Source organism: Amblyomma maculatum, chromosome 9, assembly GCF_055883805.1.
Source record: "Amblyomma maculatum isolate TAMU_Amacu chromosome 9, ASM5588380v1, whole genome shotgun sequence".
NCBI lineage: Eukaryota > Metazoa > Arthropoda > Arachnida > Ixodida > Ixodidae > Amblyomma > Amblyomma maculatum.
In genome coordinates, this window is record NC_139352.1 from 61,467,100 (window position 1) to 61,481,264 (window position 14,165).

General features: G+C 38.5%; 1 protein-coding gene across 1 annotated transcript in view; it reads left to right on the forward strand.

Moving 5' to 3' along the window:
* Positions 1-13,082, forward strand: part of LOC146179183 (uncharacterized) — a 47,274-nt gene extending 34,192 nt beyond the window's left edge. Inside the window, exons 4-5 of the mRNA XM_084580140.1 lie at positions 6,215-6,628; positions 12,158-13,082. Coding sequence (XP_084436266.1) covers positions 6,215-6,628; positions 12,158-12,657 — 914 coding nt within the window. The 3' untranslated portion in view covers positions 12,658-13,082. The remainder of the gene's footprint in view (positions 1-6,214; positions 6,629-12,157) is intronic.
* Positions 13,083-14,165: the final 1,083 nt, after the last annotated feature.

Sequence of the window (14,165 nt, forward strand, 5' to 3'; positions counted from 1 at the left end):
ACACCATTTGAAGATGAAGCCATTCTCCGGAGAGGAGAAAAGCAGAGCGAAGTGGTCCGAATGTTCCGCGTTCTTTCGTAGCACTTTCCTCAGTCGTCTCAACGGCAGAAACCGCGATTGCAATCACAACTGCAGGCAGAAACTGATGCTAAATGTCACTGCTTGCTGTGTCACGTGGGGGCCATAATTGATTTTACTTTTTATTACTAAATATATATTGTTACAAGCGAGGTTTCAGTTGACGCAAGACGAGCGTCGAAGACCCAGCCGTGTCCACTTGCGAGTCCCAGCACGAGCCGCTTCTTCATCGACCTCATCTTCACTTGTTTCAATTTCTGGGCGTCATATATATATATATATATATAATATAGAAGATGCGGCCCCTCCTGTGCGACCCACTCACTTCTACAGATGTAAGTGAGCCGGCTCACTTTAGTGAGCGGAGCCGCTCCGATCTGCTCACTAAAGTGAGCCGTCTTGCCAATATCTAGTTAGGGCATGCAATCAGTCTCTATTCTTAATGGCATCAGCAACGTTTTTATCTCGCTCACATCCCTACTCTCTTCTTCAGCTTCTTGAATTTTGCCTCTTTCTCTGGTCTATTTTGGTTATGCAAATGGTTTGGTATGTGAAGAGTAATTGTTAGCATTGCATTTGTTTATATCTGGCTAATCTTCATTTTTGTATAAGATTTAAAAACAGTGTGGAAATTATCATGGTTTGCAAGTGCTTATCGTTGCCAGACAGCTTTGATTGGGTGTCACATTTGAGTGTTTTGGCAAATGCTTTAGATTGTTACTTTCCAAGTCTCATTTTAAAGGTGCCATATCCCACAAAGCCACACTGGTGACTTCAACCTTTGGTTAGGCGCCTACACCTATAAGCCTTTTTAACCGGTTGCTCCCATGTTTTGAGGCAGGGCTGCTGCGATACCCCTTGTCGAACCGTTCTTGAATGTTATTTAAATATCACAGCTGCCACTGCGATTGTAGACAGGCTGTTGGGTTGCAGAGAGGATTTTGAATTTATTAAAACTAGTTCTGAAGAATTAGCTTTACATTTTGTGGGCTTCAATCCAGCATTCTGACATTATGTTGGGATAGGCATTGTCTGGTTTGCTGTTACTGCACTTCGTTTTCGGTATCTTGCTGGGTCATTCATGTACAACAAGGTTGTTCTTATGATGTCTCGTCGATAGACTCACTTTCCCATTGTCAGATAGTGTAGTAGGTGCATCAGTTATGGCTTCTGTGTTAGTGCTAATATAACTTGAGGTGGTACATGTGAAATTTATTTCGGTCATCAGCAGGTAGGGAAACTCGCAGCAGCATTGAATTCCACAATGCCGCAGTGGAGCCCAAGACTGCCAAAATTAACATTTATGGATGCTGGAACTTCAAAACACTATAAAGTCTACTCTGTGCACGAAATATATAACCTAATATCCCATGTCATCGCCTACCTCCCCTTATTCAAAATATTGTATCTAAATCTACAGTCATCGCCAGCCCATAGAAAACATAAATCACAAGCTGGAGACGCGCTCGCTCGTCAGCTTTCTTTGCTTACAATTTGCTCTCAGCATTTGCCCTTTCGGTTATTGGTTGCTGATATAATTTATTTTTGTCTTTTTTAGGTGTCTGCTTTTGAATCAACATTTTGTTGTTTTGTTTTTACTGGGCTCACTTATGGGCACAGGCTGATCGCAGTCACGGCTTTGAATTGAGCTCTTCTGGAGCTGCCCTTGCACGACACAAGCTATGGATTTCGTAAACAGTAAAATATTGTTCTTTGAGTCTTGCTAGCAATATCCCGTGATTAAGATTGTCAAGCCACACTAGATAAAAAGAAAAGAAGAAAATGCATATTCTCTTTTCCCATTTTTTTTTTGGTCCCCAAAGCTTGAAAAATTAACCTCCTTGGCTTTATGGCTCACATTATGGCTCACATTCTTTTCACTGTGATAGCATGCCTTTTTTTTTACAAAGATAGGTACATGCAGCAGTGGTGATAGGTGGCCCTTGCTAGATTTCCTTTGGCCCACATTCGTTTGGTCCAATATTCACATCTTTTCATTTTTTTGTGCTGGAAGTAAAGCTTCCTCCGTGTTTAACGGCTCCAAAATTTGAAATCATACTTCAAAGGACACTATGTTTTTCTTCTGAGCTGCTCTAATTATGGATTTTATTGCTCCAAAACTAAGATTTTGCTGCTGCAAAAATGGCTACAAATCCTATTTGATCTGCTGCACTCTTGGTTGCACTGACCTTTCAATAGCGTTACCTCTAACTCATCATAAAGTTGTTTCCATACATCTGTTTGTACAAAATTCTTTGATTAGATTCTATATTTGTGAATTTCGATGTAGCTTTTTAAAAGCATTATGGAGACTCGGTAACTGGATAAGGCTATTCACAAACAAAGGTGCCTATTTCTCTTTACTGACATATGCTTAGATATACAAAGCAACTAGGCAATGTCCAGTTATAGGCATAGTTCTTGAAGTGCAGCTTCAAAAGAGGCATCCTTTGTGCCTTCATAAACGAACCAAATTGCTTTCTTCAAAACGATAAGGGACTCGTTTCGTGCTTGTCTACTCAAGGCACTTTGGTACAACTGCTAACTACCACTCATCATTGTTATTCAGTAAAACACTTTGCGGGGCATGTTGGTGCATTGCTTCTGATAATTCAAGCGTAACAGTGACGGCACACATATACAGAGATGTAGCAGTCATGTCCTGTCGTCTCTGTATCTGTGTGTTGTCATTGTTGCATTTGAATGGTCATAATCATTGTTTTAATTCCTTGGTTCTATTTTTTCTTGTAGAGGTATGACAAGTATATTTTGTTAAGGTCACTGTTCTTCTGCTGTTTGTTACATTTAATTTTGCTATTCAAGGTGTGGTAAGGTGCGACAAGCCGTTTGTTGGAGAATTTCGATTATATGATCATGAGGTGTGGTGTGAAAGAAGTGCTCTTGACATGGGTGTGTGTTTCTGGTGATTCATATTCATTTAAGGGCACAGGGTAAGCCCTATATTTTCCATGCATTTTTGGCCATTTTGATGAGCATGTTTATAATATGTGCATAATTTTGTTCTCTATCTTATTTACTTTTAGTTAACTAGACATACCAGAATCAGTTGAATATTAAGTATTTAATCAAATTGTAACATATAGTAAGTAAATCTTAACTTTCTTCATAAATTACAAAATTTATTACAAAACATTCTGCTTCAAATTGTTTAATTCTAGTTCAGTAGTTGCCAACCACTATCTTGATGGGTGGAAGAAGGTATCGGGCATTTATTTAAGGTGGTATAAAAAAAATTAGTTGTGGTTTAGCTGTGGTTAACCCTAGTTGAATTGCAAGAGCAACGGCAAAAGCTTCTTTTTCCTGCTACATTATTCCCTTATCATACCCTATCAGTGTAAGGTGCTACATTATTGGGGACAGTTAAGCTCTTCCTTTAAGGGTATGACGCACGAGTGTAAGCTACCCGCCCACATATAAAGTCACGGTTCAACCAAGCCGTATGGACTTGCCTGCATGTTGTAGGGGAAACGAGAATGCAAACCGTTCTAGCAGGCTGATTCTGATATGACCCTTCCATATAAAAGGAGCAACCTGAGTTGGCAGCTGCCTGCCTGTGGCATAGGGGTAATGTGAATTCAAATGTCATGGTAGGCTGATTGTTTTATGATGAGACTGTAGCTACGGCTCTTCATGCGTCTTCATGGCACCTCTTCACTGCGTTGCTGCGGCCACCCGAGGTCTCTCTTTGACTGTCGTAGTATTGCTTTCACAATAATAATGGAACCTTTGTAATGAAATTTCTTTTTTTTTTTCAGATAATAGAAAGTGCTGTCTTGATTGAAAGTCTTCTCTAGGTGTTGTTCTGTGAGAGCTAAAGTGCTCAGACCAGACTTAAATCAAAGAAAGTTATGGCGACAGATAATCAATTTCCTTTTGCTTCTTTTTCAGGTTGGAAGAGAGTCTTCAAGCATTTTGGATCACTTGGACAATTCTGCTAGTCTGGCTTGCACATGTCCAAGCCACTGTTACTTGCTGCCACCATTGCAGAAATTGAGCTGTTAACTGTTTTGTACATGAACAGTTACAAGTACTGCACATACATTCACAATTTTGTGTTCGTGTTTTATCTTTTGCAATGATGCGCCTAAGACATTGCTGTACATAGATCACCACGTCATATTCACCTATGGCTGCTCAATAATTTATAATCGAACTTCCTTTCGCACTTGTTTCAAGGCCGATAAATTGCTGTGACGTCAAAGTTGTCAATGTCACGCGAGGGACGAAAATGCAGCGATACAATCACTCCTGTGTCGTTTGAATTCACTACAATGATAAAGTTGGCCTGCCTCAAGAACAGGGATCACTGCAAGTCAAGAATCGGCGATTAGATTGCTGTTTTTCGTAGCGCGAGTCAAGACTTGATTCTGACGTCACGGCCACATCTCAGCTGCTGAAACCTAAACTGGTAAAAAAGAAAATTCAATTATAAATTATTTAGCAGTTGTAGGCAAAAACTGCGTGTGGATTGATATACAGGAATAGCTTACACATCGTTAACAAGAAGAAAAATGCCTTCAAAATTTGGTGTCTCTAGTCTTAAGAAAATTCTTGGTCTTTGTTTTGAGACAACAAAATAAAGGTGGTGACTTGTAAGGAAAAATGAATAGGTTCTTTGCATAAAAGCTTGTCTCCATGATACCTGCAGGATACCAGGATTCTGTTGAAACATTGATGAAGTTTTAACAGTGCTTGCGTTTCTGGAAGCCTTTTTCTCTATAACAGTCATAATTATTTTGTCATAGTTATGGATTTGTTTATTTAACATGTGTAATACTCATTACCTCTAGATAGTGCTTTATTAGATTCGTTAAAAGTACCAAAATAATACCTATCTTTTGTGTGAGATCTAGCTAGCTGGTATCCTGACTATTAATGTGGTCATAATTATGATTAATGCCGTTAACTCTGCTCCAATCGCAGGACAGTGATTTCCATACGTGTTAAATCCTGTGTTGGGTTTCATTTTGAGTAGTCTTTCTGCTAATTATTTCATTATTTTGCACATGAAACGAAGGAATGACGAAGGTTGACTAGGGCGTGTAATCTATTCCAAATGGCATCAGCAGCTTTTATCTGTGCCGTCTCTCATTTTTTTTAGCTTCATGAGTTTTGCCTTTTTCTCTGTTCTGTTGTGCTTTCAAAGAGTTGCATGTAAATGAATAAGTAAATAGTAATTGTTAGCACTCCATTTGTTCTCTGACATTTTTCCATATATTAAAAAATGCAGTGTAGAAATCGCATTTTGCAAGTGCTTATAGCTGCCAGACAGCTTCAGTTGGCAGTTGGGTATTGCAAATGAGTGTTTTGGCATGTTTTGTGTTCGCAAATGTAATTTCTAAAGTGGCATATCCTTCAAGGTCACAATAACAACTTCACCCCTTGATTAAATGCCTACACTGATAAGCCTTTCTTGCAGTATTTCCATGTTGTGGTAGAGCTGTTGCTCTGCTGTACATTTGGGGGAACCACTTTTACATCAGTAATGCTTTATAGGGGGCTAGTTGGTTGCTCATAATAAATATAGAGGTGGGCTAACTTGACAAAACAGGCAAATGGGATCAAGAAAATACATAACATATACATGTCTGTTTTGTCAAATTAGTGCACTCCTATATTATCAATTTCACATGTTTTTTTGACTATCACATCTGCCTCTGGGCTTGTGTATAGGCGGTTGGATTGCAAAGGGGACTTTGAATTTAATGAAATTAATTCTGAAGAAATAGCTTTACATTCTTAAGCTTCAGTCAAGCATTCTGACATTAAGGTGTGATAGGCATGGTGTTGTTTGCTATCATTGCACTTTTTTGTAAACAGAACCAGTCATAGGTTGTGCAGTGGTTATAGCGTAGGCTTTTACCCATCTGAAATATCAGCTGTTTTCTATGCCACATGGGATATTCTAATAGTTTTGCCTGTCAGAAATATTTTGTCTCTTACTTCGATACCAAGATGCCTCATATTTTATTGGGCTCAATTTTCGATCACATGCTTCAGCAGCACAAGGTGTGATTAAGAGCTTTTATTATCATTTATGCTCTCTTACAGAGAACTGGGCCAGCTGTAATTCAACTTTCGAATTAGTAAATAAATGCTATCACTCCTTGTGCAGGCTCGGCCACAACTTTGAGTCGGGATGGCTTACCACATCAACAGGTATTGCCAGAAGGAAGCCAACGATTCCTGTGCGCTGACTGCAGCTATTCCACTGATGATCCCGCCAACTTCAAGCGACACCAATGGAGACACATCGGCCGGCGTCGATTTCAGTGCAGCAGTTGTACCAAGAGCTTTGCGAGCAGGGATTACCTAAAAACACATCTTCGCATCCACACCGGGGAGAGCCCTTACCGATGCAGTAATTGTAGTAATAGTTTTGCAACTAAGGCAGTGCTAGCAGCACATCTTCGAATCCACACAGGCGAGAAGCCATACCAATGCCAACTATGCCCTATGGCTTTTACTCAGCTTTCTACCCTAAATAAGCATGTCCGTAGGCACAAACGCAAAAATTCTCACTCTTGCTAAAAATGCTTGCAAGGTATGAAATTCCATTAAAAGAAATATCCTAATGCAGCCACTTTTTAAAGTGACAACTTCTCCCATCTGTATTTGCCAGTAACAGGACAGTTTGTAGTTATGCAGCACACACCAAACTTGTAAAGTTGGGAATATATTCACTCCTTAAAGCTTGTATTCTTGTTTTGTTGCACTGAATTGACATGTTTCCACTGAATCATAAAATAGCTGTTTCCACACATGTTTTTAAAAACCTCTTTCATACATGCCTTATGTTAGTGAATTTTGATGCAGTTTTTTTTTTAAAGTGTTATAAAGGTTAACTGGTTATGGCTGTTCACAGACGTGCCAATTTCTCCGAGTTGACTTATGCTTGGATCTACCAAGCCATTTGGCAATGTGCAATTATAGGCATAGCTTTTGAAGTGCAGTTGCAAAAGATTCATCTTTTCTGTCTTGAACCAAATTGCTTTCTTCAATATAAGGGACTCGTTTTGCGCTTGTCCACTCAAGGCACCTTGGTAGAACTGTTATCACTCATCATTGTTTTAATTGCTTGATTTTGTTGTTTCTTTTTGTAGTGGAATGACAAGTATGTTTTGTTAAAGGCAATGTTCTTATCTTTGCTGCATTTCACTTTGCTATTCAATGTGTGTAAGGTGTGACAAAGCACTTGTTGGAGAATTTCGATTTTCTGGTCGTGAGGTGTGTGAAAGAAGTGCTCTGGGCATGGATCTGTGTTTCTGGCACGCGTTCGTGATGCATAATCATTTAAGGGCACAGGGTAAGCCCTACATTTCCCATGCATCTTCAACCATTTTGATGAGCATGTTTCTCAGTAACTAAGAGACCCTAGTAATATGTGCTTAACTTTGTTCCCTATTTTATGCACTTTCTAAATAACTGGACATACCAGAAGCAGTTGAATATCAAGTATTTAATCAAATTGTAACATCTAGTGAGTAAATTGACCTTCTAGAATTTAAAAATTCATTACAAAAGAATTCTTCAAATTGTTTAATTCTAGTTCAGTAGTTTCCAGCTGTTATGTAGATGGGTGAAAAAAGACATCGGGCATTTTTTTCAGACTGTATAAAAATAATGGTACCTTTGTAATAAAAAAATACTTTTTTTCTTTAGGATAATTGAGCTCCAAGTGGAAAAAAAGGTTACATGAACTGTTTTTTTTTTATGTAAACACTAGCAGACATTGGCTTAATAGCCCTCAGCTTCGTTGTCTGTGTCAAAATCATTTATGTGCTTTTTGGCTTTTCGCTTCACTTGCCGGGTCTCTTGTGCGCTTTCTTGCTGCTTGGTCCGCAAAGTGCATTCATTTTCAATCGGCATTCTTCAGCCCATTTGATGGTGTTGTGGCCAGAGTCCAACCCTCGAGACTTCAAACCTTAATTTTGTGCGATGGTGCCATCACTGAGTGAAAAGACAGCATCCGGTGCTGCCATCCTCAAGGTCTGAAGACTAACAAACTAACTCATTCTTTGGCTCACGTTCCTAAACAACATGGCTGAATGACTCATTAGCATCTTGACTTTGCCCATGAAAGCACCTCTCCAGGCGCACACCCGGCGATGGCTGCCTATGCACGGGTTTGATTGCCTCCAAGGCAGATGCAGGCAAACTCTCCTTGCAGACAAGTGGTTTTCCCTCTAACTTCAGTTGAAGGCACAACACGTATCGGGTTCCTTTGGCTAAAGTCCATGGAATGGGTCCTTGTCTGTGGACGATAAATGGAAACATGTTGCCCAAACAGCCTTCCGCATTTCGTCTGTTTTCTACGTTCCTTCTGATGGCAAGCCCGTTGTTTGTAGCTTGTCTATGACTCCATCCATCAGTCGGCCTCAGCCAGAGTTTTTCCATCCGAGAGCTTTCCTGCTTTGTTTTTCTTTAGCCTCCATCTTGTGCCCATATTAAATAAAATAGTTACCAGACCATTTCTTTATATGGCGCTAATTCCGGACAAGCCTTGAAATTTGGTAGCGAATTTTTTTCTAAAGATTCACAATAAATATGGGGGGTATCTGAATAGGAAAGTTGGTCTCTCACTACTTAGTCCCAGGAAGAGTGTGTTCTAGCCCAAAATATGACTTTCCAAAAAAACTACGACCAAGAAATATGTGTAGAAAGGTGAACTCAAATTCCAAAAGAAAAAAAAATTGATTACAAAAATATTTCTTTCCTGTTATGCTTCATGTTCTTCAACTCCTATTTGCTGAAAATAGCAAACATGGCTATAAGGCCTGCTTCGCAAAATCAAGGCAAGCAGCTATTGGCATACACTTTTTTTTGCTTAGTTAAAAATTTTCATTTTTAGTGCTTTATTTTTATTGGAGGGAATTTACCTCTTTCTAGCGGGACTTAGGAATCTTCTGTTCACTTGTGTTGCATTAATATTGCTTTTAAAGCAATGCAAAGGAAGTTGATATGGTATTGTCTTGCAGATCCATTTGAAATTGCCGACTTTGAATCCTTGCACTGTGCTTTGGCTAATGTAGAGCATATTGTTTTCTTTTCTTGTTTTTTTTCTGCTTAAATAAAGCTTCAGTTTTTGACATGCTTTCACATCACAGTCAATGCATGGTTATTGTATGGCCTGTCAGTTTACCTGTGGTATACCTTCCACATGGCAGTAGCTGATAGCTTCAGGGTGTCAAACATAAGCGACAGTTGTTTCGAGCATGCTAATCTAACAATGCCTGCACTTTGTTATGACTGCTTCTTTTGGCTGCTGATCACTGTTTGGGTAGTTGTAAAGCTGTAAAAAGAGTAGTAAATAAAAAATAATAATGAGCTTTTAAAACTTCTAAAATTTAAAATGTTTGAATATCGAAATCAAACATTGCATAAATATATTTCAGGATATGGAAAAAATTCTACACTGTGCCATTTTCTAGATGTAAAGTGTTGGTACTGCTATCTACAGATTTCAATTTCTAATGCTGTTCAGAAGCAGTGGTCACCATTGAGCTCCTTCCGCAGTTGTTCGGATTCACTTGTTCATTCTCCCAACTGCACTAAAGAAATGTTTTGAATTGAAATTGCCAAGAAAAAACAAGTGGAGTCAATTTTGTAGGAGTGCTGGTCTTTTATAAACATTGCTAAATAGAATAGATTACATTTGTTTTCATCTCGATCGTTTTTTTTTCTCATAGCACAGCTTCCAGTTTTCTTCGGTTTTCGAAATTGTTGCGGTTTATGGTTGGCACATCACATATAAGGTGCCATCATAATTGAGTCGCCTGTAGGAGCTGTTTTTTAAGAGCTAAAGACTTAAGCCAGAATCAAACTAAGGAAAGTCCTGGCTACAGATAATGAATTTTTCCTGTTTGTTTTTTTTCAGGTTAGAAGAGAACCTTGCAGCATTTTGTGATATAGATAATTCTGCTATTCTGTGGCTTACACATGTCCAAGCCGCTGTTACTACCGCTGTTACTGCCTTACCAAACATCTATATTACATGTTTATATCTCATATTTCTGTTTTGCTCTTCCAATTAATTATGGCTCTGCCACTTCACTGCTAACCTTTTGGTGCTTTTAAGCTGCACCTCCATATTTTCTTGTGCATCTATTTCCACCAAAATGGCCACTCATGTTGAAAAAAAAAAAAAAAAGGTTGTGCATAACCTGTTAATGTTTTTATTTGGGTTCTGTTTAAGCACTAAGTGATAATGTATGCCATTTGTTCATATGAATCAGTACATGATTTAGTGATCAATTGCTCCAGTGCTGTGACTGTTTCTGTCTATTTTATGCTCATGGGGGCACCCATTCTTTGCTTTATCTTCTATGGAAATGACACAAAACTGATAGCTGCCATTTATCTTGCTGTGACTTTTAGCTATTGATAAGAGAATTCATGGTCATTGTTTTCAAACAGAGGAAAATGAAGGTGGGCACTTGTAAGTGAAATTGAATAATTTCTGCAATAAAATACATCCTCTCCAAAATACCTGCAGGATCCTAGGATTCTAATTAAACATTGATGGAGTTTTAGCAGTGCTTGCATTTCTGGAAGCCCTATTTTCTCCATAGCAGTCATACCTATTTTGTCAGTTATGCATTTGTTTACCAGGTGAACTTCATTAATTTTTTCTATAGCCCTTTATTAGAGTTTTGGAAGGCACAAAATTAGTACCTCTGTTTATGCGACATCAAGCTAGCTGGTATCCTGTCTCTTAGTGTGGTGGTTATATTGATTATTGATGTTAACCCTGCTTTAACCACAGGACAGTCTATACATTTTAAATACTGTGTTGAGATTCCTCTTTAATTGAGTATACATTCTGCTGACTTTTTATCTTATAATTTTACACATGTAGAAAGGGAGGAATTACGAAGTTTGATTATGGCATGTAAGTGGTCTCTACTCCTAATGGCATCAGCATCTTTTATCTGTCTCTTCCCTCCATTTTTGAGAATCATGGATTTTGCCTTTTTGTTTTGTTGTGGTTTTGTGTTGTGTCTAAATGAATATGTAAAAAGTAATTGTTAGCATTGCATTTATTCTTGGGTGTCCAATTCCTATTTCTCTCTATGTATTAAATATGCATTATATAAATAATTGTGTCTTCCAGGCACTTATAGCTGCCAGACAGCTTACATTGGGTGTTGCATATGGTTGTTGTGGATAGTGCTGTGTGTTGTTACTGTGCAAATATCATTTATAAAGTGGCATATATCCCTCTAAATCACATTGATAACTTCACCCCATGAGGTCTTTCCGTACTTTTTGGTAGACCAATTTCCGTTTCTCTCTATCTATTAAGTATGCATTATATAAATAATTGTGTCTTGCAGGCACTTATAGCTGCCAGACAGCTTACATTGGGTATTGCATATGGTTGTTTTGGAGAGTTCTGTGTGTTGTTACTGTGCAAGTATCATTTGTAAAGTGGCAAATATCCCTCTAAATCACATTTATAACTTCACCCCATGATTAAACAGCAAAACTTGTAAGCCTTTTTTTGCAGAGTGTTTTCTTACTTTTTGGTAGAGCTACTGCAGCTACCATACATTTGCTAGAACAAATTAATATTACATGTTCTTTGAACATCATCCCTGCCATTGGGTTTGTATATAGGCGGTTGGATTGCAAATGGAACCTTAAACTTAATAACAATAAAATAACTGGTTACATTTTTTGTATTCAATCAAGCATTGTAACATTAGGATGTGATAGGCAATGTGTCGTTTGCTGTTATTGCACATTTTTGCAAACAGAACCATTTACATGTTGTGCAGTGGCCAAATAACGTGTAGGCTTTTACTCACCTGAAATTTCAGTCTTGTTTTCTATGCTGGTTGGGATATCGTCCTAACTCTTATGCTGGTCAGAAATATTGACTTTTGCTTTGAGATCAAGATGGGTCAGAATTTGACGTTCAGTTTCAGATCACATGTTTAAGTAGTGCAACATGTGATTAAGAGCTTTCTTATCATTCATGCTCTCTTGCAGAGAACAGGGCCATCTGTAACACAACTCTCGAATTAGTAAACACATGCTCTCTCTTATTATGCAGGCTCGGCCACAACTTGGAGTCGGGATGGCTTACCACATCAACAGGTATTGGCAAAAGGAAGCCAACGATTCCAGTGTGCCAAGTGCAGCTATTCCACGGGGCATCTCAGTAGCTTCAGGCGACACCAGAGGACACATACTGGAGAGTGCCCATTTCGTTGCAGTGGTTGCTCCAAGAGCTTTGCAAGGAAGGATCAGCTGGCAACACATTTTCGCATCCACACTGGGGAGAGGCCTTACCCATGCAGTCACTGTAGTAAGAGCTTTGCAACCAAGGGAGCGCTAACAGAGCATCTTCGAATTCACACGGGTGACAGGCCTTACCAATGCAATCATTGTGGCAAAAGTTTTACAAAGAAACCAAACCTGAGCACGCATCTTCGAGTCCATACAGGCGAAAAGCCATATCAATGCCAACTATGCCCTATGGTTTTTAGTCTGATTTCTAACCTAAAAAGGCATGTCCAAGCTCACAAACGCAAAAGTTGCCACTCTTGCTAAAAGGCATTTGCTTGCAAGAAAGGTATGCAATCTCATGAAAGGAAATAACACATCTACTCTTTGAAGGCTTGACATGTTCAGCCTGTATTTGCCAGCAGCATCACTGTTTATAGTTACATAGCACGTACCAAACTTATAAAGCTGGAAAGATCTTTACTCTTTAGAGCCTGTATTCTTGTGTTTTGTTACACTGAATTGATATAGCGCTACCTCTAACTCATCAGATGGCTGTTTCCGTACATGTTTGTACTAAATTATTTGATTACGAATTCTGCGTTTGTGAATTTTGATGTAGCTTATTTTAAAGCAATATGGAGAATTCAGTAATTGGATATGGCTATACACATACTAAGGTTCCTATTTCTCTTAGCTGACTTAAGCTTAGATCTACTAAGCCACATGGCAATGCCCATTTGTAGGCATAACTTTTGCAAGTGCAGCAACAAAAAAGACAACCTTTCTGTCTTCATAAATGAACCACATTGCCTTCTTCAAAATGACAAGAACTTATTTCATCTTTGTCAACTCAAGGCGCATCGATATAACAAGTGCTTACTTTATCTCTCTGCATTAATTTCTTAATTTTGTAGTTTATTTGTAGTCGAATGACAAGCATATTTTGTTAAGGACATTGCTCTTCTAATGTTCCCTTAATTTGATATGGTCATTCAAGATGTGTAAGGTGTGACAAACCACTTAGTTGGAGAATTTCGATTTTCTGCTCATGAGGTGTGGTGTGAAGGAAGTGTTCCGGGCATGGATGTGTGTTTCTGCTGTTCATTGGTGATTCATATTCATTTAGAATATTCCTATGGCTGATGTTCCTCAACTCCTGTTTATTGACAACAGCATAATTGTCTGCAATGCCTGCCTTACAGAATCAAGGCAGGTAAAATGTGACATGTGCTTTTTTTTCTTTATCAGAACATGATTTTAGTGCTTTGTGTGTTGAGTTTTGTTCCACAGTATTTTCCTTTTTCTAGTAGGACATGAGTCTTCTTTTTGCCTTTGTTGGATCATTTTACTTTTTGGAACATTGCAATGAGAGTTCGTTTGCAATTGTCTTGCAGGTCTATTTGAAATTGTTGACTTTTGTATGACTCTGCATTGTGCTTTGGCTAATCTATAGCGTACCATTTTCATTTCTTGCCTTTTTCTGCCCTAAATAATGCTTCCAGTTTTCCGACATGCTTTCATGTCATGGTCAATGCATGCTTATTGTATTGCCTGTCTGTTTACCTATGGTGTACTTTCCGAATGGCAGTAGCTCATAGCTTCAGTGTGAAGAAGAATAGTAACAATTATTCCGCACCTTTTTTGGCTGGTGGCTTTACTAATTACTGTTTGAGGAGTTATGAAGCTCTAAGGAAGAGAAAAATAGTCTCACTCTGAGAATTTATTGAAAAACATGAAGTAAAAAGGGCTTAATATCAAAGTGAAACATTGCAATAAATATTCAGATTGTAAGGAAAATTTGTCTTTTGCTCATTTATTGAAAAAAGAAAAAA